General features: G+C 41.9%; 2 protein-coding genes across 2 annotated transcripts in view; one reads left to right on the top strand and one right to left on the bottom strand.

The window, feature by feature from the left end:
• Positions 1-245: 245 nt before the first annotated feature.
• On the bottom strand, positions 246-7,707 carry Phospho2 (phosphatase, orphan 2). The gene is made up of 4 exons (XM_032903450.1): positions 7,473-7,707; positions 6,869-6,902; positions 4,956-5,110; positions 246-1,995 (listed from the first exon to the last, which is right to left on the bottom strand). Exon 4 carries the CDS (start codon positions 1,967-1,969, stop codon positions 1,244-1,246), a length of 726 nt encoding a protein of 241 aa, XP_032759341.1. The 5' UTR covers positions 1,970-1,995; positions 4,956-5,110; positions 6,869-6,902; positions 7,473-7,707; the 3' UTR covers positions 246-1,243.
• A 50-nt stretch (positions 7,708-7,757) lies between these two features.
• The window catches only part of Ccdc173 (coiled-coil domain containing 173), a 32,596-nt gene continuing 15,908 nt past the window's right edge, over positions 7,758-24,445 (top strand). Inside the window, exons 1-6 of the mRNA XM_032903449.1 lie at positions 7,758-7,959; positions 10,575-10,801; positions 14,285-14,458; positions 14,573-14,766; positions 20,161-20,317; positions 22,034-22,173. Of these exons, the coding sequence (XP_032759340.1) occupies positions 7,911-7,959; positions 10,575-10,801; positions 14,285-14,458; positions 14,573-14,766; positions 20,161-20,317; positions 22,034-22,173 (941 nt within the window). The 5' untranslated portion in view covers positions 7,758-7,910. The remainder of the gene's footprint in view (positions 7,960-10,574; positions 10,802-14,284; positions 14,459-14,572; positions 14,767-20,160; positions 20,318-22,033; positions 22,174-24,445) is intronic.

Below are 24,445 nucleotides of genomic sequence, written 5' to 3'. Positions count from 1 at the left end.
GATGAAAATTCCTAACAAGAAATACTGCCTCATAGGCTGACTAGATGGCTCAGCAGTTAAGGGCACTTGTCACTAAGGCTGATGACCTGAGTTTGATCACTGGGAATCACATGGTGGAATGAGAACCAACTTCCATAAGCTGTCTTCTAACCTCCACACATGTACCATGGCATGCCTTAACCCCACGTAAATAAAAACGTAAAATACTGCCCCCTTTTTTTTAAAAACAGACTTCAGAAGACATATACATTTGAGAGCCTTTTATTCTTATGTGAATAAAGTATCATGCTTTTTGTTGTTGAGAAAATAAAGCCAGTTTTATTTCTTGCATTTGAAGTAGTCTTCAATTGGCGTCCTTAACACACCACAACCAAGTTTATAGGGTTCCTCTCTCGTTTTCAGATGCCTAATTAGGTTGATCTTCACGCTAGCACAAAGCTCCTCCAACAACTTGACACGCATAGGCTCATCACAACCGGGTTCAAGCATGCACTTGCTTAAGGCTTTGGCAGCTCAGCTCTGCATGAAGCCCATCCTGGGCCCTCTCGGATGAAGGTGGTCTTCAGGGCTCCTGTTAGGCAGTATCAGCGTCCATTACACCTCCAGCAGTAACGCCTTCCTTAGCCATAGTAGCGGTTGTGCGTGGAGTTGAATCGTGAACTCATTGAGTGTCTGTATGACTTGCTGACAGCAGGGGGAGAGAGCTCTTCAGCATTCGACATTTGTAACTATTGTGTATATGTTTAAAAAAAGAGTAAAATAAAGCCACTTTCTTCAGAAATAGAAAAAATACCATCTATTAACCGTCCTTAGTACAGACTATGAGCTCCACCCACCTCAATTATGTCTTGTTTGCCCCCTTCTTCCTGGGCACATGACTGCCTGGAATGAAAGCTGCATTTCCCGTCTTTGCAGTTAGGGAAGGCTCTGACTGGGTTTTAGCTAGTGGTATTCGAGCCTTGGTACAATTGAAAAACATTCTTGAACAAAGGGTTTCAAGCATACTGCCCTGGCTCGCGCTGGTCACAATGTTTGTTGTGAGGATGCGAGCTTAGAGAGCAATCTCAAATCATGGGTTAGAACCAAAAGCTGAGGATGGCTGAGCAACAAAGTGGCCTTGACATAGGACCAGAATTCTTCAAAGAGGAAAACCTCTCGCATCTTTAAAGGTACTGATATTGGGAATTTAGTTTTATGTTGCTGAGCCCGACCTTAACTAATACACATTTCAACTGTTGGCACATCACATCTTTATTAGAAACTGTAAATGAGAAATTATTTCCATCCCTGAAGACCAAACTACAATAGAAGATGCCATAGGCTCAAGATTCTGAGACATTTTGTCAAGAGTCCTATGTAAAGTATATCCTTCCCTCGGCATGGCAACATCATTTTTCTTTAAGAAAGTTACTGGACAGACATCATTTCCGCCATCGCCGATATAAACAATCCGCGTGTACCTCACTCCCTTCTGTAACTGTTTGTCGATGAACTCTCCCAAAACTGTATTTTTGCAAAGGTTCTTTGGGCACCTAGTGCAAGCATGAGTATGGCAATTTCTCACTGTGAGGCGACCAGTGCTATCAAAAGACGCTGGATTGGTAAACACGGTATCAAAGACATCATGAAAGGCAGCAGCTTCTAAAACCCAATCTATGAAGATGGAATTTGAGTCTGAAATGATGATGCAGTCAAATCTGTCCTTATTCATCCTCAGAAAGCTGAGAAGTTCTATCATCCCTGAGGTGAAGGGTAGTGACGTCACTGTCCTCTTCAGTTCCTCTTCTTTAACCCCCTCATCTCTCAAATACTTAAAGACTCTGCCCATAAATTCTGTCCAAAGCCCCTTCTGATAAGAATCTTGTAGCTCAATGGGAAGCTTCTTGTCTGGAGCACACTGTATAATCCAGGTGTCGCTGTTGTCGTCTATGATTGTATTGTCAAAGTCAAACACCAACAGAACTTTCATGGTTCCAGTAACAGACTTGGATTACCCTGAAAGAGGAGAAATATTATTCCCTAAACACACTGTGTTTACATATCTATTATACTTATTTGAGAGAAGCAAATGTTAATCTGGTAAGAACTGGGTGTGGTAGCATGTGTCTGCCATCTGAGCACTAAGAGGCTGGGGCAGAAGGAACCAGAGGTCAAGACTGCCTGACTACCTAGTGAGAACTTACCTAAAAATAGATAGATAAATAAGCTAGCTAGCATGCTAAAACAACGAGCTGAAATTAGTAACTTAACACGTTTTTGTTTTTTTTCCTGAAATGGGAGTCTCACTGTATACCCCTGGCTAGTCTGGAACATGCTATGAGACCAGGCTGGCCTGGGACTCGAGTATTGCATGTGCTTCTGCTTCCCAAATGCTTATGTTAAAGGCACATAACACAGTGTAAAGGCCACCACACTCGGCTCTATCATGCATTAAAGAAAATGTAAAAACTGTTTCTGTTTACATATGTTATATGTACCAATTTGTGCTTGGTGCCCAAGGAGCCCCTGGAACTGGGGTAACTGAATGTGAATTGCCGTGTGGGTGCTAGAAATGAACCTAGGTCCTCTGAAAAAGCAGTTAGGTATTCCTGCCCAGTGAGCCACCTCTCGGGCCAACAATCAAGCATGCTTTTAGGACATCCCTTATTTTTTCTGAGAGCTACTATACTTATTTTTTCAGCTTACAGCATTTGTAATAATCATCGTTATTAAGTTAGAGGCCATAATATACTATGGATATTCTATATATTATCAAAAGTTCTATAATTTTTAAGTTATGTAACTCTAAAAAATGCAAAATAACTTTTAATTGGCTTACACATTGAACTTAAATTTCTAAATGTCAATGTTATGACTAAATTCTTGTTATTTCTGGGTTTTTTTTTTTTGTTGTTTTTTTTTTTTTTTCTTTTTTTTGAGCTGGGGGAAAAAAAAAAAAAAACAAAAAAAAAAAAAAAAATTTCCCTAAATGTCAACCACTGAGCTAAATTCTTGTTATTTCTGGTTTTGATTGCTTGTTTTTTGAGATGAAGTTTCTGTGTAGTTAGTCCTGGCTTTCCTGGAACTCATTTTGTAGAGCAGGCTGGCCTTGAGCTCAGAGACCCACCTGACTCTGCTTCCCGTGTGCTGGGATTACAGGCATATGCCCAAGCCCAGCTCCAAGTAGGTTAATTTTAACAAAAAGATGTTAAGTAAAAATATCCAGAGCTGGAGAGATGGCTCAGTGATTAAGAGCATTAGCTGAGCTTCCAGAGAATTTGAATTCAATTCTCAGCAACTACATGGTGGCTCACAACCATCTGTAATGGGATCTGATGGCTTCTTCTGGTATGCAGGTGTACATGCAGATAGAATACTCATGTACATTAAATACATCTTTAAAAGAACCTCACTAACCTTAAAGTACACACTAACAAACTGTAATCATGTTATAATTTTAGAAAGAAATTCTAAAAGATAAAGGATCCAAAATAGGAAAAAATATACAGAAATCAATTTAAAATGGAAAACATGATATGTAGCTATTTTCTATTTTTTATTTAAAAAACTAATTATTAGTAAAGATAGACTACAACACACTAATACTTTGTCACTTTATGGTATGTCAGGAATGTATAACATAGAGGGGATCTCCTCTATATGAACTTACTGGGTTTGATATTACTAGTAAGGGTAGGTTTTTGAGCCAGCTCAGTCTGGAGCCCAGGCTGTCCTTGAACTTGTGATCCTCCTGATTAGCCTCTTACCTGCTGAGATTACAGGCATGAGCCAATATACCCAGCTGTAGTATGAATTTAGATGGCATACTACATTCTGGCACCTGCTTTGTGTATTTCTAAGGATCTAATGCAGGGATCATTGGCTGCCAGAGACTTAAGTGGGAAATTCACTTTCACATACAAGTAATTCAGTAAAGAGCAGTGAGGCAAAACTGATGATTACTGATCACCTAAGAACATTTCAGTTAGCTGGGCAGTGGTGGCACACCATTTTAATTCCAGCAGAGGCAGGCAGATCTCTGAGTTCTAGGCCAGCCTGATCTACAGAGTAAGTTCCAGGACGGCCAAGGCTAATTGAAAAATCCAGGTCTTGAAAACACACACACACACACACACACACACACACACACACACACACACACACGCCCCGAAAGAAAAAAGAACATTTAAATTAAACATACTGCCTTAGGGTGTACATTGCTTTGAGGAGACACCATGACCACGGCAACTCTTATAAAGCACATTTAGTTGGGGCTGGCTTACAGGTTTTGAGGTTCAGACCATTATCACCATGGTGGGAGGTATGGCAGTGTCCAGGCAGGCATGAGGCTGGAGGAGCTGAGAGTACTGTATCTCATTCCAAAGGCAAACAGAAGACTGTCTTCGAGGCAGCTAGGAGGAAGGTCACTTCTGCACAAGGGGGAGCTTCAAAGCCCACCCCCACAGTGACGCACTTCCTCCAACAAAGCCACACCTCCTAATAGTGCAACTTCCCATGGGCCAAGCACATTCAAACCACTACACATACCTTACGGAGATTCACAGTGAATGATTTTAAAACGTTTTCTAGGGTTGTATACATAGCTCAGAGGGAGAGACCTGCCTAGCATGTCTGCTGCCTCAGTTTGATCTCCAGCACCATATATTAATTTTCCCCTAATGTAACTCATTGTTAATTGAATAATGCCTCAAGCATAGGTTTAATTCACCACAAATTACTGATAATTTTTAACTCTTTTTTGTTGTTGTTGTTTTTGGTTTTGGTTTTTTGAGACAGGAATTCTCTGTGTAGCCCTGGCTGTCCTGGAACTCACTCTGCAGACCAGGCTGAGAAGGACATGAGTGAATTATGAGTGAAGTAAACTCATGTTTAAAGTTGATCTAAGAGTATTTTTTTTCTCAATTTTAAGATTTTTTTCCCATCTTTTAAACATATTTTTTATTAAAACCACTTACCCAAACTGGTAGCTGCAGTCCAATTAATCTTACTTCAGCACAGAGCGTAGGGTACTGCAATCTTCAATTTGCCAGTTGTTTTTAAATATTACTTCATTTCTGTATGCAGAGAAATTGCTCTGATAGGTAGCAAAGGAACGAAGACTTCTTAATTCCTAAAATTAATAAAAGTATTTTAAAGCCTTAGAATTTATTTTAATTAGATCCCTTTTCCTCCTATCAAAAAAACCCAAAAAAACAAAAAACATGTACAGGCAATGAACAATTTGATTATGCACATATACTTAAAATGCAAAAAAGAGAATGTCATATGAAAATATTTTTTCTGATTAATAAAATCACAAGTGTGAAGCCACTGAGTATCATTTCAGTTTTCCTCATTAAAAGGGAAGCACTGTATTTTATTTACATTCAGATATGAGTGATGTACTTAAAATAAAAATCTACAAAAATTAAGGAAGAACACAGATTGACTTTTTTTTTTTCTTCTTTTTTTCGGAGCTGGGGACCGAACCCAGGGCCTTGCGCTTGCTAGGCAAGGGCTCTACCACTGAGCTAAATCCCCAACCCCCACAGATTGACTTTTAACAATGTGAATTTACCAGGGAACTTTTTTACTAAAATTTGAAAACCAGACCAGTAATAACAGCACTCAGGAGCTGGGGCAGCCATAGTGCTGAAATCTTGGACCCAGCTTAGGTGACCCATGCAGTGTGAAGAAGGCCAGTGAGCACAGAGGATGGGGAAAACACTGGCTGAACAAGTCTAGCAAGCCAAGAGTGAGCCCTGCAAGACTCTTGGGGAGAAAGCCACAGTGGAGAGGATTCCTAAAGGGTGTCCCGACCAGTATACCATTAAACCCATTCAATACACACACACACACACGCACACGCACACGCACACGCACACGCGCACACACACCCCAAATAAGTAAATAAATAAGGGGCTGAAGAGGTGGCTTCGCAGTTCAGAGCACGAACTGCTTTTGTAGAAGATCCAAGTTTGAGTGGCTTATCACCACCTGCAGCAAAGCTCCAGGGCGTCTGACAGCTCTGGGCTCTGGGCACATGGGTAATCATGTGCACTTACCCTCATACAGACACAAATACAAGCATACACATAACTAAGTATACTACACATAAAATAGTTTACGGACAGTGGCTGGGTCTTAATGAGTGGTTTAATTGTCATTTGTAGTTCTTATTTTGATTTTGTTTTAAAAATATCTCAGTAGTCATTTAAATTCTGCTTCCAATTAGGGTGAGAACACTACCCTCTTCAATTTTGCAAGAGAAAATTGCTACGAGGCAAAAACCAAATAACTAGTTCTAGACCAACGTGGGCTGTGGGCTGCAGTTGCGTTCAGGAGTTTCAAGTCAAACATGAGACCCTTTTGAAATATAAGACCTTATTAGAAAGTTACTGATATATTCTATGAGGTTCAATACTTGTAACTGATTTAGTAAACTCCTGAGGATTTTCATTGAGAGACATGGTCTATACTGCTACTGACTTCTAAGTTATGTACTCAATGACCCAATGCTTCAAAGATGTCTCTCTAGTGAACAGGTTAAAAGGCACCCATGTTGTCCCTTGTGATTTGAGTTGCCTCAGCTCAGAGTATAATACAACAGACATCACATCCACATAATTTCTTGCTCACTCTGCATTATCTTGCGGGAAGAGGGCTGTAGAGAAATAAAGGCAAAATTTGCTGGTGATGCAGCTAGCCAGCACTGTGTAATTCACTAATCCGTCACTAGGCGTCGTGGTCTCTCTCAAACTATCCAAGTGGCTGTTAGCCCGTAAATACAGTAAATCCCTGACCTCTCCAGTTGTGAGCTTCCAACTCACTAGGATGTGTACAACAAAGTTCTGTCTACAGAAATTCTTATTAATCCTTCCATACTTACCAGCATTATTAGAATGGAACATCTGATAGAAAACCTGAAGAGAGATAGCACAACTTTGGGTTAGAATGTTCATTATTGAAAATTCGCATTTACTTTCATTTTAAGGAATAACAAACGTTGCTTAATTAGTCGATAGTACCAACGACATAGTAATGAAATCAATTGCACATCGATATGTCAGGAGAGTCTCTTTTGAGATCAAGTACCAGTCCACTTTAATATCTTTTTTTTGTTGTTTTTTTTTTTTTGTTTTTGTTTTTTGTTTTTTTCGGAGCTGAGGACCGAACCCAGGGCCTTGCGCTTGCTAGGCAAGTGCTCTACCACTGAGCTAAATCCCCAACCCCCAATTTAATATCTTTATTGTGTCATTAGAGCCTGACTCATTCCCCAAGCACACTAACTACAATTTCTTTACCAAGCAGTATGGGTTAAAGGTCTTAACACGAATGTTCTGGGGACAACATTCAAGTTTTATAGCCTATTTAACAACAACTAACAGGGTCTCATCTAGTCCTGACTATGCCTTACAAACCAAATCATTTAAAAACACCTTTTATGTCCCTTAATCTTTGTGGTTAAGTGGTCAAAGAGGGCTGTCCTTCACCTCAGTCAGCGAGGCGCAGTGTAGAAACCCAGCCTGGGCCTCGACTCGCACACCGGCCGGCTCCAAACTAGCGCAGCGTCTCAGAAAAACGGAACCGGCCGGACGGGACCGAGGGCTCCTCACTGACCCAGGCCTGGGTCGCAGCCGGTCACCAGCATCCGTTCCAGCGTCGGCCGGTTGGTTCTCGTGCCTTACGTAAACGCTGGACTGCTAGCGCCCTGGCTCGCCCACAGCTCTACACCGCGCACGCGCACACCCGTGCTTCGTGTCTCGGTTCAGCCGCGGCGAACAGGGTTCCTTCCTCGTTCCGGGATAGTGACTACGTCACTTCCGACGTGGTTGCTAAACAACCAAATGGTTTATCTACCATTCGGTCGCTGACTTCAGCTTGGAAATAGTCTCACAGGCTCTGGACTCGCAGGGCTCAGCTTGTTAGAGATGCAGGTGCGCTATGGAAGGCGCTCCGGGAAGGCGAAGGAAAGGGCAGGTGAGCTGCCTCGACCCGTGCCGGAGCTGGGATTGTTTGTAGAACCCCAGCATTGGGTGACAAAGGGCTTCGGTTGCCTTTTGAAATGGCCTTTACCAAGTCGAAAGCATCTCCAGCAAGTATTCCCTAACTTGGAACTGGCAGGTTGGCCTTCAGGTCAATGAGTGGAAAAAGGAAAGAGGAACAGGGGCACCTAGTAGAAAGTTTATAGTAATAGGGGTAGAAAAAGCAGAAAGTCAGGCGTCTTACCTCAGCTGTCAGCTAGGCAGATACTCAGGGGGCTCTTAAGGTTTGCTATTCATTGAGTAAATTTTGGAATGCCGTTTGGAAATGTTATTGACCTATCAGAGTCTTTATTCTGTTGCAGACCTGCTGAGTAGTCTTTTCTAAAGTTCAAGGAAATACTTCAGTTCTTTCCACGCTAAAGTTGAAACTCTCCCCAAGTCGAATGCTTTGATAATGTAAAAAATATGGTAATAAGGTAATTAAGGTGACCTACTATTTGATTTATTTTCAAAGATGTTAGCAAATAGGACTTCTAAAAACAAAATCTTTAAATACAACCACAAGTTTAATTGTTGTCATGGTAACTAATAGATTCTTGGAAATTTGAACTATCTTCATGATTTGCTTGAGTTCTGTAGCAATAGCACCCCGACCTCTACCCCACACCCTAGGACAGACACAATCTGGTCAGTGGAAATACTAGGAAATTTGATTCACACACAAGGACATTGTAAAAATAATTTTTATTCACCAGATGTAATTGTTGCCTTGGAGGCTTACTGCTGAATAAGCTCACCCTTTCTATTTCTTTCTGAACTCTGGCCTCACTGGTTCAATGCAGGTGTTCTGGCCCAAACTCCTGTCCAAGCCGATTCCAACTGACTTCTCTCAGCCTCTTACTGAATTGCTCTGCTTGGAAAAACTGCTTCTGAATTCTATGAATTGAACTGTGCTGACTGCACAAACTGAACAAAACTGAATAGAACTGCATGAACTCAACCAAACTCCATGGCATTGCCTGAAATCAACCAACGGAACTGCCCTCCACTCTAACCCACTCTGTGCCACCTTCCTGCCTGTCTGTTCTTGGGCACATCTTATTATGTCAAATCTTTCTCTGATTCATCACTTTATCTCCCTCTCAATTAGACATCACTTTTTTTTTTGGTTCTTTTTTTTCGAAACATGGCTGCTTTCTTCTACAAACTACTTTCCCTTTGTTGTTGGGGATTAAAGTATACTGTGGACATGTCTGTATTCCAGCTAGAGGGCCTAAAGGTGTGTGTCTGTATTCCAGTTTAGAGCAACCACATTGCTGGATTAAAATTCCTCTACATCTTTCCCCTTTCTGTTTAAGCCAAAAAATAGTTTTAACTATCACAACAGACGTTTCACAAATAATTGTTATGATTCATCATGTCTAGTAGTTCTTTGGTGTTGTGACTTAAATACCATGGTATTCATGTTGCCAGACTGGCAGCATTGAGAGCTATTGAGACCTAAGCTAGACACAGTAGTAAGTACCTAGAATCCTAACTCCTTAGGAGGCTGAGGCAGGAGGATCCTGAGTTGAGCATGTTTCTGAAGAGGGTTGTTAATGAACTCCACTGTATTACTTAGCATATTTTGAGTTTATGTAACAATATCCAACTCAATCATATTAACAATTAAGGAAATGTATGCACTTCCTTCTGAAGGGGTGACCATACCTTCAGGTTGGGTTGATTAGCACTGCAATGTGATAATCATTGCTCTAGCTTCTTCCTTGGCTTCTTGTTTGCATTTCATACTAACAGCTTCATCCGAAACTGGTTCCTCTTGAGGTCATGGGATGGCCCCCTTAACCATCTCTCTTGTTTCCTTGCTCATGTTCAGCTTGAAAGTCTTTGAGCATCTCTCCCAAAACAAAGAAGAGCTTTTTGTTCGGCGTCTTTGATTAACATTAGAGAAGTAATTGTTAGCAAGGGAGATATCTGTATATTTAAACTATCTAGTCCTTGCTCAAGACTGTAGTTGCTTCTTCAAGTTGCCTTCTCAATGGGGAAGACGTTGTATAGAGTCCATCACAGTGTCTGCAAATGCAGGAGATGGATGTTTCTAAAAGTATCCACCTATGAAATGACAACAGGGCATGGGGATGGATGGTGTCCTGAGGCCATTATCTGAACTGTAATGATGGCTTTGGAGGCATATCTTGTCAAATTTAATGCAACGATTGCTTTAAATGGATCTTGTAAAACAGCTCATCCTGCCTATCTCATTAGCATGGCTGAAGAGGAGTCCAAGGATGGACCCTTAGCAAATGCGGTGGAATCAACCCAACCAGCACGTTTGCTCTCCACCCAGGCCACAGGCCTCACTCTCTTCATCAGGAGTCTTTCCACCAAGATTCCACAAAGTTAAATGTGTTGCCCAAGTTTCCACATGAAGGAAATCACCAAAGATTTGATCACTCTGATTTCCTAAAGCCTTGTAGTATTTCCCTTAGCCGGTCTTAAGTTACACATTTGAGGCAATTTTCAGATACCACCCCACTCCAGACATTTTGGGGGAAAATCATGTGAACTCTTCCTGAAAAGTATTTAATCACTATGTCTTTAATACATTAGGAATGGAGAGCTATGAAAAAGAAGAGATTCCTTATCCACCTCTCCTACCTAGAGCAGTAGATCTCCAGCAGGTCACCATCATTCCACATGCTGAGTGGGAAAGGATTCGGGATAGCCTCAACAAGTTGACAAGAGAAGCAGCGGTCCTTCGTGCAGAAAGAACAGCAAAGAAAAATATGCATATGAAATCCCAAGAATTGGTAAAACACTGGACTAACACATACGCAGTAAGTCTCGCCTTTCCAGAACTCATATGCTTTGAACAGTAACCATTGCTTCTGAATAGTGCCTTGTACCTTGTATAATTTTATGTTCAAACTGTCATAAGTACACTAACACACATTTTAAAGATCTTTAGGAAACATACCATAAATGACTCAATTAAGGGAAACATTTTGTTAAATGTTGGCATGTACGTGCCTCCGAGACCATCGTTAGAGTTAAGATAACGAACGTACTCAGCACCTAAAAGCACCTTTGTCACTCCTCCTTAGAACTGCGTAGGTCACCACTACCCTTCGTTGCTGTAGTTTTTATTCTCCCCCTTTGAGAGCTCGATGCACTCTTTGTATTGTTGAGTAACAGTCCAGGGGTTGGTACACTACAGTTTACCTGCTCACTTGATGGTATGACATCAACCAAATGTTGACATCTGGGTTGTCTCCATCTTTCGATTACTATAAATATAGTTGCTGTGAACATTCATATAAGTCTGTACATGGACATATGTTCCCATTTCTCTTAAGTAGATATTTTAATATGAATATATACAGTGAACTCATAATCGGTGTATATAACTTTGTAAGTGGGTTAAAGGGTAGGGGGAGAGATGGCTCAGCAGTGCTCATAGTTCTTTCAGAGGATTTGCACTTACTTTTCAGGACTCACATTGAACAGCTCACAATCACCTGTAACACCAGCTCTAGGAGATCTGACAGCCTCTCCTGGCCTCTTGAGACACCTGCACACATGTACACACACACACACACACACACACACACACACACACACACATCTTTAAAAAATTAACTTTGTAAGAAATTCCAAAGCAATTGTGATTTTATATCTCCCCTCCCACCAGCAGGATGAGAGTCCTGTTGCTTCTGTGTTCTCATCAATAGTCAGTATGGTTAGTCTTTCTCCATTTTTTTTTTTTTCCGGAGCTGGGGACCGAACCCAGGGCCTTGCGCTTGCTAGGCAAGCGCTCTACCACTGAGCTAAATCCTCAACCCCAGTCTTTCTCATTACAGACGTTCTAATGGGTATGAATTTTTCCATATGGCTTGAATTCAAGTTTTCCTAATCACAAATGTTAAATATTTTAAATATAATGTTTATTGTACATCCATGTATCATGCACATATGGAGGTCATATGGTAGTCATATGTAGTCATGGTAGTCCTTTCTCTCTCTCCACCATGTGGATTCTCAGAATCTAACTCCTGTTGCCTGTCTTGGTGGCAGTGCTTTCTCACCAGCTGTCCTAGCTAATTCTCAATGTGACATAGCCTATAATCACCTGAACTGAGTAATTGTTTCCATCAGATTGGTCTGTAAGCATGTCTGTGAGGGATCATCTTGACTGAAAGTTGATGTAGGAGGCCCCTCCCACTGTGGGCAGCACCATCCCTAGGCAGGTGGTCCTGACCCGTAGAAGGAAGCATGGTCCCTGACCTTGAGCCCGAACAAGCACAGGGTAAGCCCGAGAGTGGAGTTCCTCTGTAACATCTGCTTCAGGTTCCTACTTTGAGTTCCTGTGGTAACTTCCCTCAGTGATGGATTGTGACCTTAAAGTATAAACCAATTAAACCCTTTCCTCACCCAAGTTGCTTTTGGCCAAAGTGTTTTTATCACAGCAATGGAGAGGAAACTAGACTGTTGGCTAAACATCTTTTGATGAACTTGCTTTCCACCTCTTCAAATTTCCATGATTAGATTTTTTTCTTCTATTGATTTTAGAGAACTTTAAAAACATATTCTGAAGATAAGTGCGGTGGCACATCCTTATAATCCAAATACTGAGGAAGCCCAGAGAGACCTTGGGTTCAAGGCCAACCTGGACTACATAGTGAGTTCAAGACCAGCCTGATCAACATATCAAGACCTTGCCTCCAAAATCAAAACAACAAAACAACAATAGCAGAAACAAGGCTAGGAATGTAGAGCAGCTGGTAGAGTGTCTGTTCAGCATGCATGGAACTCTGGACTCAGTCTGTAATACCATTTAAATCCAGGCATGGTGGTCCATACCTATAATCCCAACATTTGGAGATGGCAAAAGGAAAAATGAAAGTTCAAGGTCATCTTTGACTATACAGTAAGTTTAAGGCTAGCCCAGACTCTATGATACCCTGTCTCAAAGGAGACATCTATATTTGAAAATATTTCCTCTCAGTATATATCTTGAATTATTTTTTTTAAAGATTTATTTATTTATTATATATAAGTACACTGTAGCTGTCTTCAGATACACCAGAAGAGGGCATCAGAACTCTTTACAGATGGTTGTGAGCCACCATGTGGTTGCTGGGAATTGAACTCATGACCTCTGGAAGAGCAGTCGGGTGCTGCTCTTAACCGCTGAGCCATCTCTCCAGCCCTATATCTTGAATTATTAACTTGTCTTTTAAAAGAGTTTTGTTGGTGGTGGTGGTGGATTTTTTGTTTGTTCGTTTGCGTTTTGAGATTCCTTTATACTGTCCATGGTGACCTCTGTCTTAGTTAGGGTTTCTATTGCTCTGAAGACACTCCATGACCATGGCAAATTTTACAAAGGAAAATATTTAATTGAGGCTGGCTTACATTTCAGAGGTTTCGTTCATGGTCATCATGGCATCTTGCAGGCAGATATGGTGCTGAAGAAGGAGCTGAGAGTTCTGCATCCAGCAGCAGGAGAGTGTGTGTCACATCGGGTGGAGCTTGAGCATATGAGACCTCACAGGCCACCCCAACAGTGACACACCTCCTCCAATAAGACCACACCTCCTAATAGTGTCACTCCCTATGGCCAAGCATTCAAACACATGATGAGACTTTGGGGACTATTCCTGTTCAAACAGCTTCAACCTCAGACTCAGTCTCAAGTGGTCCTCTTGCCTCTGCTTCAGAGTAGCTGGAGTTACAAGTAGACACTGCCATGATTAGTCAATAGGAAAGTTTTTAAGGTTAGTGAAGTCTTAGTATTGGAGAGAGAGAAATTCATTATATACCCCATTAATAGTTTTGTACTACCCATCTAAAAAATTAAATTAAAAATGTGTTCAGTGCTGGAATGATGGCTAAGTGGTTAAGAACACTGATTGCTCTTCCAGAAGATCTGGGTTAATTTGCAGCACACACATGGCAGTTCACAATGTTCTGTAACTACAGACCCAGGGTATCCAACACCTCTTCTGACCTCCTCAGGTACCAGGCAAGCACGTAATGCGCAGACATGCATATGGCAAAATGGCTGTGCACATTAACTAACTAAACATTATTTAAAAATTTATTCAATGTGTATGCTCATGTTTACTAATGAATTATGCAAACAATAAAAATTCATAATGAAATTTAAGTAATCATGTACTGATATTAACTCATGGGCCAATTAAATTGAAAAATAAAAACAAAAGATTGCTTTTGTGTTGGGATTTGACCACAGGGCCTTGGGTTTGATCCCCAACACTGAAAAAATAGAGAGAGAAAAAGTGTATTTTGTCTTTTCACAGGGAATGAAAGAACAGAAACTTAGAGCCAGGCAGAAGCGTAATGAAGAGCTTGAGGCTGAAAGACAAATTCTTGATCTGGAGGAAGAAATATACAAACAAGGAGAAAGAAAGAAGGCCATCGAAAATGCAAAGCAGTATCAGTTTTACCAGACAGAGAGAGTGAAACGCTTTCATGTACTATCTGGCTTCTCTTCTCTCTCTATATATGTATATTTAGCATGCATAGTTAACAGTTTTCTCTCTGTAAGTATACATAGTTTTCTTAAAATAGTGTGGTTTTTTTTGTAGTCAGGACTTCTTCTCAGTAGAGTTATGAAAGAGCGTGATGTCCAGATTCAGTACAAAAAGAATGCAGTAAAATCAGATAAAAAATGGGAGGAGCAAGTGAAACTCAACGACGCGAAAGCTCTTAAAGAAGACCAAGAGAAACTAGAAAAGCAGCGCAGAGAAAGAGTAGCTCTTGCCAAAGATCACCTGAAACAGTGAGTATACAGCAGCGCGTGTGCAGCAGTGAGTGTGCAGCAATGAGTGTATAGCAGTGAGTATACAACAGTGTGCAGCAGTGAGTGTGCAGCCGTAAGAGTGCAGCAGCGAGTATGCAGCAGCGAGTGTGCACCAGCGAGTGTGCAGCAATGAGTGTATAGCAGTGAGTATACAACTGTGCGGCAGTGAGTGTGCAGCAATGAGTGTGTAGTAGTGAGTGTGCAACAGTGAGTATATAACTGTGCAGCAGTGAGTGTGCAGGATGAGTGTGCATCTGTGAGTGTGCATCTGTGAGTGTACAACAGTGAATGTGCAGCAGTGAGCATGCAGCAGTGTGCGTGCAGCAGTGAGTGTGCAGTAGTGAGTGTGCAGCAGTGCAGCAGTGAGTGTGTAGCAGTGAGTATATAACTGTGCAGCAGTGAATGTGCAGCCATGAGTGTGCATCCGTGAGTGTGCATCTGTGAGTGTGCATCTGTGAGTGTGCATCCGTGAGTGTACAACAGTGAATGTGCAGCAGTGAGTGTGCAGCAGTGAGTATACAGCAGTGAGTATACAGCAGTGAGCATACAGCAGTGTGCAGGAGTGAGTGTGCAGCAGCGAGTGTGCAGCAGCGAGTGTGCAGCAGTGAGCATGTGTGCATATAGCTTTGCCTCTGATTTTGAAATTAATGCATGCTAAAAACATGGTAGAAAAATTTAAAAAAGATTAACACTCACTATTAGAGACAACTGTGGTGATACATTTGTAACCATTGATATACATCGGTAGTACTGAGGAGGCTGCAGCAGGGAAATCAAGAATTGGAGGTTAGTCTGGTCTACATAGCAAGACCCTACCATAAAAACCAAAGCAAAGACCACTGAGATGGCTCAGTGGGTAAAGGCCCAAGCCTGACATGAGTGCAGTCTTTGAAAGGAAAGAGCTAACTCCACAAAATTGCCCTCTGGCCTTCACAAGTGCACAAGTCTGCATTCATCACACAGGTACACACACACATACACATGTCTACTAAGTGGTTAAGAGCTGGCTGCGTTTGATTCCCAGTGCCCACATGGCCACTCATGACCATCTGTAGCTCCAGTTCCAGGGAAGCCAATACCTTCTTCTGACTTCTGTGTAGGCAGAACACTCATACCATAAAATAAATAAACATTGTAAAACGGTATTACCAGGTGCTACTCAGGGATTGCCTTGTGATGGTGTAAAATATGTCTGCATGTTCTTTACCTTTTCTTCAAAGGATAGAGCCTAATTTGTGTCTGGAGGACAGGCTACACATATTCATGGCCATTGGCCAGAATGTGACAGAGTGGTTGTGACATTTCGGATTAGGATATTTAGAATATCTGGTTTCTTCCTTGCTTATCCCTTGGAGAGCTTACTGGGGAAGCTGACTTCCATCTTGCAAGATACTAAATCAAGTCTATGAGAAGGGACAGATGGCAGGCAGAAAACTGCAAGTGTGTGTGTGCCTTAGTGCAGCTGTGGGCCCACTAGAGCCCCCGCTGGCAGCTTGACTGCAGTCCCTTCAGAGCCACCCGTCTAAGCCCCTCCTCATCCTGCTGGTTAGGAATGCATGAATAGAAGTGTTTATTGTTTTAAACCACTATATTTTGAGGTACTCAGCAATCAGTTATTAAAACCTCTGGCTCCGTGCCTGAAAAAGTATGACATATACCAACATCGTAAACAGTTTGCAGGCACCAGACACAGGCAGGCTAACCCCTTTGGAGCTGTGTCAAGTAGGAGAATCTGTCTCACACTAGCATCCTGAAGATGAGGCAAGTGAGGAACTGTGGAGACACAACTCCCCGAGTAGACGGATTTTAACCAAGAAATTAAAAATACCTATTTAAAGACAGCCAAATATTTATTGACAATGTGTGTTTCTCATTCCTTCCGTAGGTAGTTTTTCTGTAGGAAGAACATTATAGATCTTGTTTAAGGAAATTTTACCGCTGGGCTTGGTGGCACACACCTTTGATCCCCAGTACTTGGGAGGCAGAGGCAGTAAGATCTGAGTTTGAGTCCGGCCTGATCTACACAGAAAAGTCCAGGCCAGCCAAGGCTACATAGTAAGATCCTGTCTTAATTTTTTTTTTTGACTTATTACTTTTGCATCCTATTGGCTCTGCAGCACTCTCCCCTGGTTAAGTTCCTTTATGAAAAGGGTAGAAAGAGAGAAGAGGCCAAAGTGGTTTTATCCATCTTAGAGAGCTCATCCACTCCTTTGAGCTCTAGTTTTCCAGCTTCCTCCAAGAGATCTCCATTACAGAGTCTTATAGGTACCTCAAAGATGAGTATGGATTCCCAACCGCTCAGTGGACTGCCCAGTAGCACCCTTATCTGCCCACTTCAAACCAGAACTCCTACCTTGACCCCTTATCTTCTTTATGTTCCACAACAAATCTACAAGCAACTCATGGTAATTTGCTTTACTCCCAAAGAAGTCTTGAATTGGTAGCCATCCTCTTAGGCCTGGAGGCTCCCATCTATTGCACGGATTGTTGCCTCAGCTCTTCATGGACGCCACTCTCTTCCCTATCCCCTTTGCTATTCAGCATCTATGATATCCGTTCAAATAAAAAGGAAGTGAATTATTCTGCTGGTTTTGGTGCTGTAGCAGCTTTCCAGTCATTTAAAGTGACTGTGGAGTCTAACCTCATCTCATCTCAAGCTCTCTCTTACCTCATCTTATCTCAAGCTCTCTCTACCACTTGTCCATTTCCTCATTACCCTGACACGTGCCCTTACCTTCTGGGGCCTTGAGTACCTGCTAAGAATTTCTGGCTTCAGTACTTCTCACAGACTGTTTCTTTCTCTCTAGAATTTACTTCTCTGTTCTTTATCTGTGGTATTCTTACCATCTCAAGAGAGGCCTTGCATCTCTTGGTGTACAGCTCAGTCTAGAAAGGTTTGTTACTCTTTTTCTTGGTTCTCTCTCTCTCTCTCTCTCTCTCTCTCTCTCTCTCTCTCTCTCTCTCTCTCTCTGTGTGTGTGTGTTTTTCAAGACAGGGCTTTTCTTTGTGTAATCTGAACTCACCTTTGTAGACCAGGCTAGCCTCAAATTCACAGAGATCCACCTGCCTCTGCCTCCCAACTGCTGGGATTAAAAGTGTGTGCACCACCTCTACCTGGCTGTCTTTTACTTTCTCTATGGCATATCACAGTGCTTAGTTGCAGTCCCTAACTCTAATGTAAGTTCCTTGATAGCTGTTGCATCATTGAGGTAGGACTTCAGTAGCTATTCGATAATTGAATAAGGAGCTAAGGACTACAGAGGGGCTCAGGCCTCCAGCATAGGCAACTGCAAAGACGGTGCTGTCCACCAAAGTGAGACCACAAGGATCCACTTAGAAGATGGATTAGGCTTTGCACATATGGAGTGTAGGATGGCTATGAAATTAACTTAGCACCACTGATGCTTGCTGGATTGTCCTATGAGGACCACATTTCTGCTGTGATAAAAGTCTGTCTGTCTGTCTGTCTGTCTTTCTTTCTTTCTCTCTTTCTTTCTCTCTTTCCTTCTTTCTTTCTTTCTTTCTTTCTTTCTTTCTTTCTTTCTTTCTTTCTTTCTTTCTTTCTTTCTTTCGACAAGGTACCCCAGGCTAACCTGGCACGAACTCCGTTGAGCAGGCTGACCCTGAATCACAGAGATCCTCCTGCGTCTGCCTTTCTGCCTCAGTCTTTTCCTCTGTTTCTGTATGCTGAATTAAAGGCATGTATCACCACACCCAGTCTCCCCATTGCTTTTATAGGACTATTCAGAGTATGGGTGAGCTTGAGAGAAATTAGATCTCAATAAGCACAACTTGGGACAGTGAGAATGTGAACCTTCTTTAACACTCTTGGGCTGCCAGTCGCTATGGTCCTACATGCAAAGCATGGCAGAGTTGCTTTAGAATGTGCTAGCCAATCTGGAAGACAGACATGTGTGCATCCACTGCCTGAGTCATTCTTTGGGCAGAAAACAGTTTTGCATTCTGAGCATGAATGTGAGGGAAATATCTGCTCTACCAGTGAAAAGGAATGATGTTGTCATTGACTGATGGGTTTTATAACAATTACATTTTTAATTACCTGTCAGTAAAGATTTTTATCTTATTTGGATAATTTGACTTAATGCAAATTTAGAACGTTGATGGAAATTTCAGGTCCTCTGGCTCAACAAATAAATAACCAACTAGAGCCGACTACATCACAAAAATGGTGACGGTAAATCTTGACGTCAAATTAATCAGAAAAAACAAGCAAACAAACCCTGTGTTTGTTTGTGTGTATGTGCTTGTGTGCCTGTGAAGAAGCCGCATGGTGTATTCCCATAAGGGCCAGAAGAGGGCATCAGAAGCTATAGTTACCTGAAGTTTCAGAGCGTTGTGGGCCTGAGCCAAAGTGCTCTTAATTACTGAGCTCATCTCTCCAATCCTAAACCTGCAACATTTTGTATTTTGTTGTTCTGTCCTAAACTTAAAGGGACCAACACAATCCTAAGTTTCTTTAGTTCCTCCTAGAGAAAGCACTCTAACTTCTAAGCTTCTTTACTTTGTGTCTGTGCCAAATTTCTTGGCTTACTTCCCTGTGTGGCCTAGCAGAGGGAGTTTTTCTCTCCCTAATACAAAAAGACTGTGGGAGAAACGTTGGCTTCGTTGCGTGTGCATGAAAGAGCGGCTCATTCTTTAGCTGTCTCTTTAGATTGTTGACTTTCCCTGAGCCACCTGTTCAGAAGGAAACACAATTAGAGGAGGACACAGACCTGTGGGACATGAAGAGTCTTGCCATGTGCTCAGGGTGCCTGCTAGGTGAAGGACCCCAGGAATCCAGAGTCTGCTGGGTATTGCTGCTGCTGGGAGCTCCTAGAGTGTGGGAAGTGAATAGAAGAGGTGATGCTGGGGAAGAACCCTCCTGATCAGGGCTGTGCTGTGAGGCCAGCTCCAGATATCCCTGAAGAACTCATCCAGGAGCCTTGAGAGTTGGCAAGCATTTGGAGCTTACTACCCAGAAGGCATTAGTAGTCAACTCTCAGGGAGCTACAGGAGAATAACAACCACAGTGGCCCATTGGGTATGGATACCTCTTCTACGGCCCTCGAGGAGTAACCAACCTCTTGGGGCCTCCGCTGTGCTTTCTGCACCATCAGCTATCTGGAGCCCACAGACTTCTCCATCCCTCTTCTTCAGCTAAGTGTCCTTTCTAAAGAAAAGGAGTGCTTGAGCTAGAGGAACAAAATGGGCTTGAAGCCCAGCAAATGTGGGCAGCCTGGGTCATTCGGATTGTTTCTGCCACTTCGTGTTTCTTTTCCCTACATCCTTCCTTAAGCGTCACCTGGTTCTTCTCCCTAAGATACGACATAGCTTTTTCCCCTTGCTCTCGGTTACACTTGTGTTCTGTTTTAGAATAAAGGAACATGAAGAGGAAGAAGAAACAAGGAAGAAAAGTGAAGAAAAAGATGCCGAGGAGATAAAGCGGCAGAATTTGCTGTATGAAATCGAGATGAAAAAAAAACTAAGCAGGAAGCAGGAAGAGATAGATGCAAGCAGGAAGCGGTTTTTTGTAAGTTGAAAATGTCACAGTCAGATGCCTGAGTCAAGACAGGCTGGTGTAGGAGAAAAGCATCCAGAAAGCTGTGTCCCGAGAGAATCCACACTCTGGCTGATTCTAGTCAGTATGGCTTCGTGTGGACGTGATCTCATGTAGGAAGGAAAATAATAAGTTTTCTATATAAAATTAATTTCTTTAAAACAAAAGTTGTTAGGAATGAATGGGATGATTTATGTATAATTTCTGCTGTGATAGTTTAGGGATATCATAATTTGATTTTATTTGTCTTTAACATTTTTAAAAACTGTACTTGTACTTTATGTGTATGGGTGTTTTGCCTGCATGTAGATCTGTGCACCACATGTGTGTTGTGCTTGCAGAGGCCAGAAAGAAGGTGTTGGATCCATTGGAACTGGAGTTACAGATGGTTCTGAACCTCCATGTGGATGCTGGGAACTGAACCAGGATCCTCTGTAAGAGCAGCCAGTGCTTTTAACCCCTGAGTCATCTCTCCAGCCTCAGCATTTTTTAAAAGTGATATTTGTGCTGCAAAGTTAAAACATGAAGACTGAGATCTTGGAAAGGGAGAGCTGCTTCGCTGCTTGGTCCCCGTTGCTTCCTGGGATCTCCTACAGCCTGAGCCTGAGGCCTCAGGACGGAAGGCTCAGCTACCCTACCTCCTTGTGCCATCTCTCCAGCCCTATATGTAGTTTTCATAATGAGGCTCCAAACGCTATCCGTGTGATTGTTTATTAGTGTCCAGGCTGTGGAGGGTCTGGCTCCCTCCTCCCTTTGTCGTGCACCTCTCATCTTACTCTCGTCTTCCACTTTGAACAGCATCACACTGACCTAGGCACCAGGACTGTGTAAATATTCACCTCTGCAGAACCGACCACTACCGCGCTCTTTCATTACGTGAACATTCATTTTCATTTTGTTTTAAGACAGGGTCTCCCTATGCGACCCTGACTGACCTCAAATTTGTGATTCTCCTGCCTTACTTCCCCTCCCTAGCCACACAGATCACAGCTATACATCACTATGCCCACTATTACAAATGGTTACTTTTCTACCTTGATTTTTGTTTGTTTAGTGAGTTTATTTTGATCTTTTTAATTTTTATTTTGATCACTTAGCTTTTCCATATATTCATTAAATCCTGGCAGATGTATATTGATGCTAATTTTCAATATTTGACCAAATAGTAAGCAATCGCCGATGTCGGTTTCCTTAGAACTTGTCTATGGAGACCCATGTCCCCAGTCCCTCTGGGACTGCCTGGTTGCTAGCCTGCCAGCTGCCCAGCTGTCGTCCTGGGGTTTGCCTCCACCTCTTCTCGGACCCGCCTCTTGCTCCTGACTCTGATGTCTGTCCTTATTTACTCTCCCTCTTGCTGAAGTATATCCTTGAGCATCTTCACAATGAAGAGTGTTCGGGAGTCAGTAATTTCTGATATTTGAAAAAGATACGTTCTAAAATCTCACATCATCAAGATTATAGTTTACTCAACTATTATTGAATTATTGAATACTTATAGATTATTTTCAGTATTTTTTGTTATTAATGTAAATAAACCTTAACATGAACATTTGTTCAAACTTCTGATTATTATTTTAGGATAAGTTTTTAGAAGAGAAATAACTGGATGAGAGGCCATGACCACTTGACGGGCTCTTGATAGATGTATTGAAAGGCATTTTGTGACAATACATTACTTATTTCTTTAAGGACAATATTCGTGATAAAAACATCATCCGAGCTGTAGAACAGCAGCAGCAAGAGGAAGAAGAGGAAAAGACTAGAAAGTTTATCAAAGCCAAAAAACGTCTTATACAAATGAGGAAAGACAAAGAAGCTGAAACACACAGGTAGGGTTTTAACAAAATATAATCACTAAAGTGCTACCCGAGATTGCTTTCCAGTGACTCAGAAATTACACTGTGATAGTTGTCTTTGGGAATTGAAGTCTCATAGATGACATTTAGTGACCTGATAGTTTCCGTTTGGGGGATGAGAGTTGAGGTGTGCCATGGAATATTCCGTAACTCTGGTAGATGTTTGAAAACACTGGTATGCTGCAGGAAGGGAGCACTGAGTTAGAGGAGACTCCTATGAGTCTGTATTTCCTGTTCTCATTGTTGTAGCTGAGTATCTGACAAGAAACGATTTAATGAAGGAGTTAACCTTGGCTCACAGTTTAAGGGCCACATACCCCGATATGGTGGAAAGGCATAGTGGCCAGAGCTGGTCATGGCTGTGGAGGCAGAAGCATGAGACTGTTCAGACCAACAAGGGCCAGAAAGCAGAGAGAGATGAATGCTGGTGCATAGGCTCAGCTTGTTTTCTCTCTTTATTCAGTCTAAGACCCCAGCCCATATTCCCTCTCAAATAATCCTCTCTGGAAATGCCACACAGATACGCCACAATGTGAGCCTCACCACTGTCTTAGGTGTTTTTTGTTTTGTTTTGTTTTGTTTTGAGGTAAGGTCTTTCTACATGACTCTGGCTATTCTGGAACTCACTATGTAGACCAGGTTGACCTTAAACTCACAGAGATCCACCTATATCTGCCTACCAGTACTGGGATTAATGGTGCCACTATGTCCTGAACTCTTAGATCTTTATTAAGTATCCCCTTCCCATGGAAGATTTTCAAGATTATCTCAATTAAAAGTTAAATCTTCTAAAGTAAAACCCAAAAATGAAAATAAAAAATAAAGGAAAATCACACTTTAGTGGCCAGCTTTCCAGTATGAAGGAAACACCTGATTCTTCAGCCTAAGATGAGAGTTTTATTCTGGCTCACAGATTTGGAGGCTTCAGTTCACAGTCAGTTGCCATTGTTGCTTTTGGAACTACAGCAAAGCAATAAATACATGAGGGTGGAACCGCATGCTGGAGAGAGCTGATCATCTCATCTGTCAGGAAGCAATGGTTCTTGAGAGGTGTGAGCAGGCGGGGCCTCGCTGAAAGACGTGTGGCAGTGTCAGTGCCCTTGGGGCTCGTCCTTGCCAGCCCTTTCTTTTCTTTTCTTTTTTTTTTTTTTTTTTTTTTTTTTTTTTTTTTTCAAATGAGAAATTTAGGCCTCCCTGGCAAGCAGCTCACCACTGAGCTAAATCCCAACCCTTTCTTTTTTTTTTTAAATGAGATTTATTAATTTTTGGGCACTGTTTTGCCTCCATGTAAGTCTGTGTACCACGTATGTACCTGGTGCCAGCAGAGATCAGAAGAGGGTATTGGCTTCTCTGGGACTGGAGTTAGGCATGGTCATGAGCCGGTCATGGGTGCTGGGAATCCAACCTGGATCTCTGGAAGAGCAACAAGTGCTCTCAACTGATGATCCCTCTCTCCACACACCTTTGCTCTTTCTTTATCCTTCTTCCTGGCTACTATTTTCCAGTCCTGTTCTGCCTTTCTCTCCCCTCCATGATCAACTGACACCTCTGAAAACATGAGCTGAAATAAATAACATCTCCTTTTAAGTTTCTTAAAGGAGGCATTTTGTTAAAGCACTGAGAGGGCTTATACAAGGATAGAAGTCTTTAACATATTTTCACTGTTAGGCTCTCAGTAACTAGGATAATATATGCAATAGTTATGTGCTCCATCTGTAAATGTGTTTAGAACAGAGTTTGGAAACACTAAGTGAAGCATCACCTTTTCTACAAAGTCTTCCACATGGCTCTCTAGTATCCTTATGGCCTGTACCTCCATCTGCCACACACACACACACACACACACACACATACACACACACACACACTCACACTCACACTCACACTATACACACACACTCACACTCACACACACTCACACACACATGTATACACACACACTCACACACACATATACACACATACTCACACACACGCATACACACACACACGTAAACACACACACATATATATGCACACATGTATATACACACATATATACATACACACATGTATAAACACACATGTATATACACACACATATATATACACACATATATGTATACACACACATATATATACACACATATATACATATATATATACACACATGTGTGCGCATACATCATACATACACACACACACATACTATCTCTTTTCCACTTCTTTTCACCAATGAATGGTGTCATTTTCATTATTTCTTATA

This window comes from Rattus rattus, chromosome 5, assembly GCF_011064425.1.
Source record: "Rattus rattus isolate New Zealand chromosome 5, Rrattus_CSIRO_v1, whole genome shotgun sequence".
In the NCBI taxonomy this organism is placed as follows: Eukaryota; Metazoa; Chordata; class Mammalia; order Rodentia; family Muridae; genus Rattus; species Rattus rattus.
Note: the sequence above shows the minus strand (reverse complement) of the source record. Positions and strands in the feature narration are given on the sequence as shown.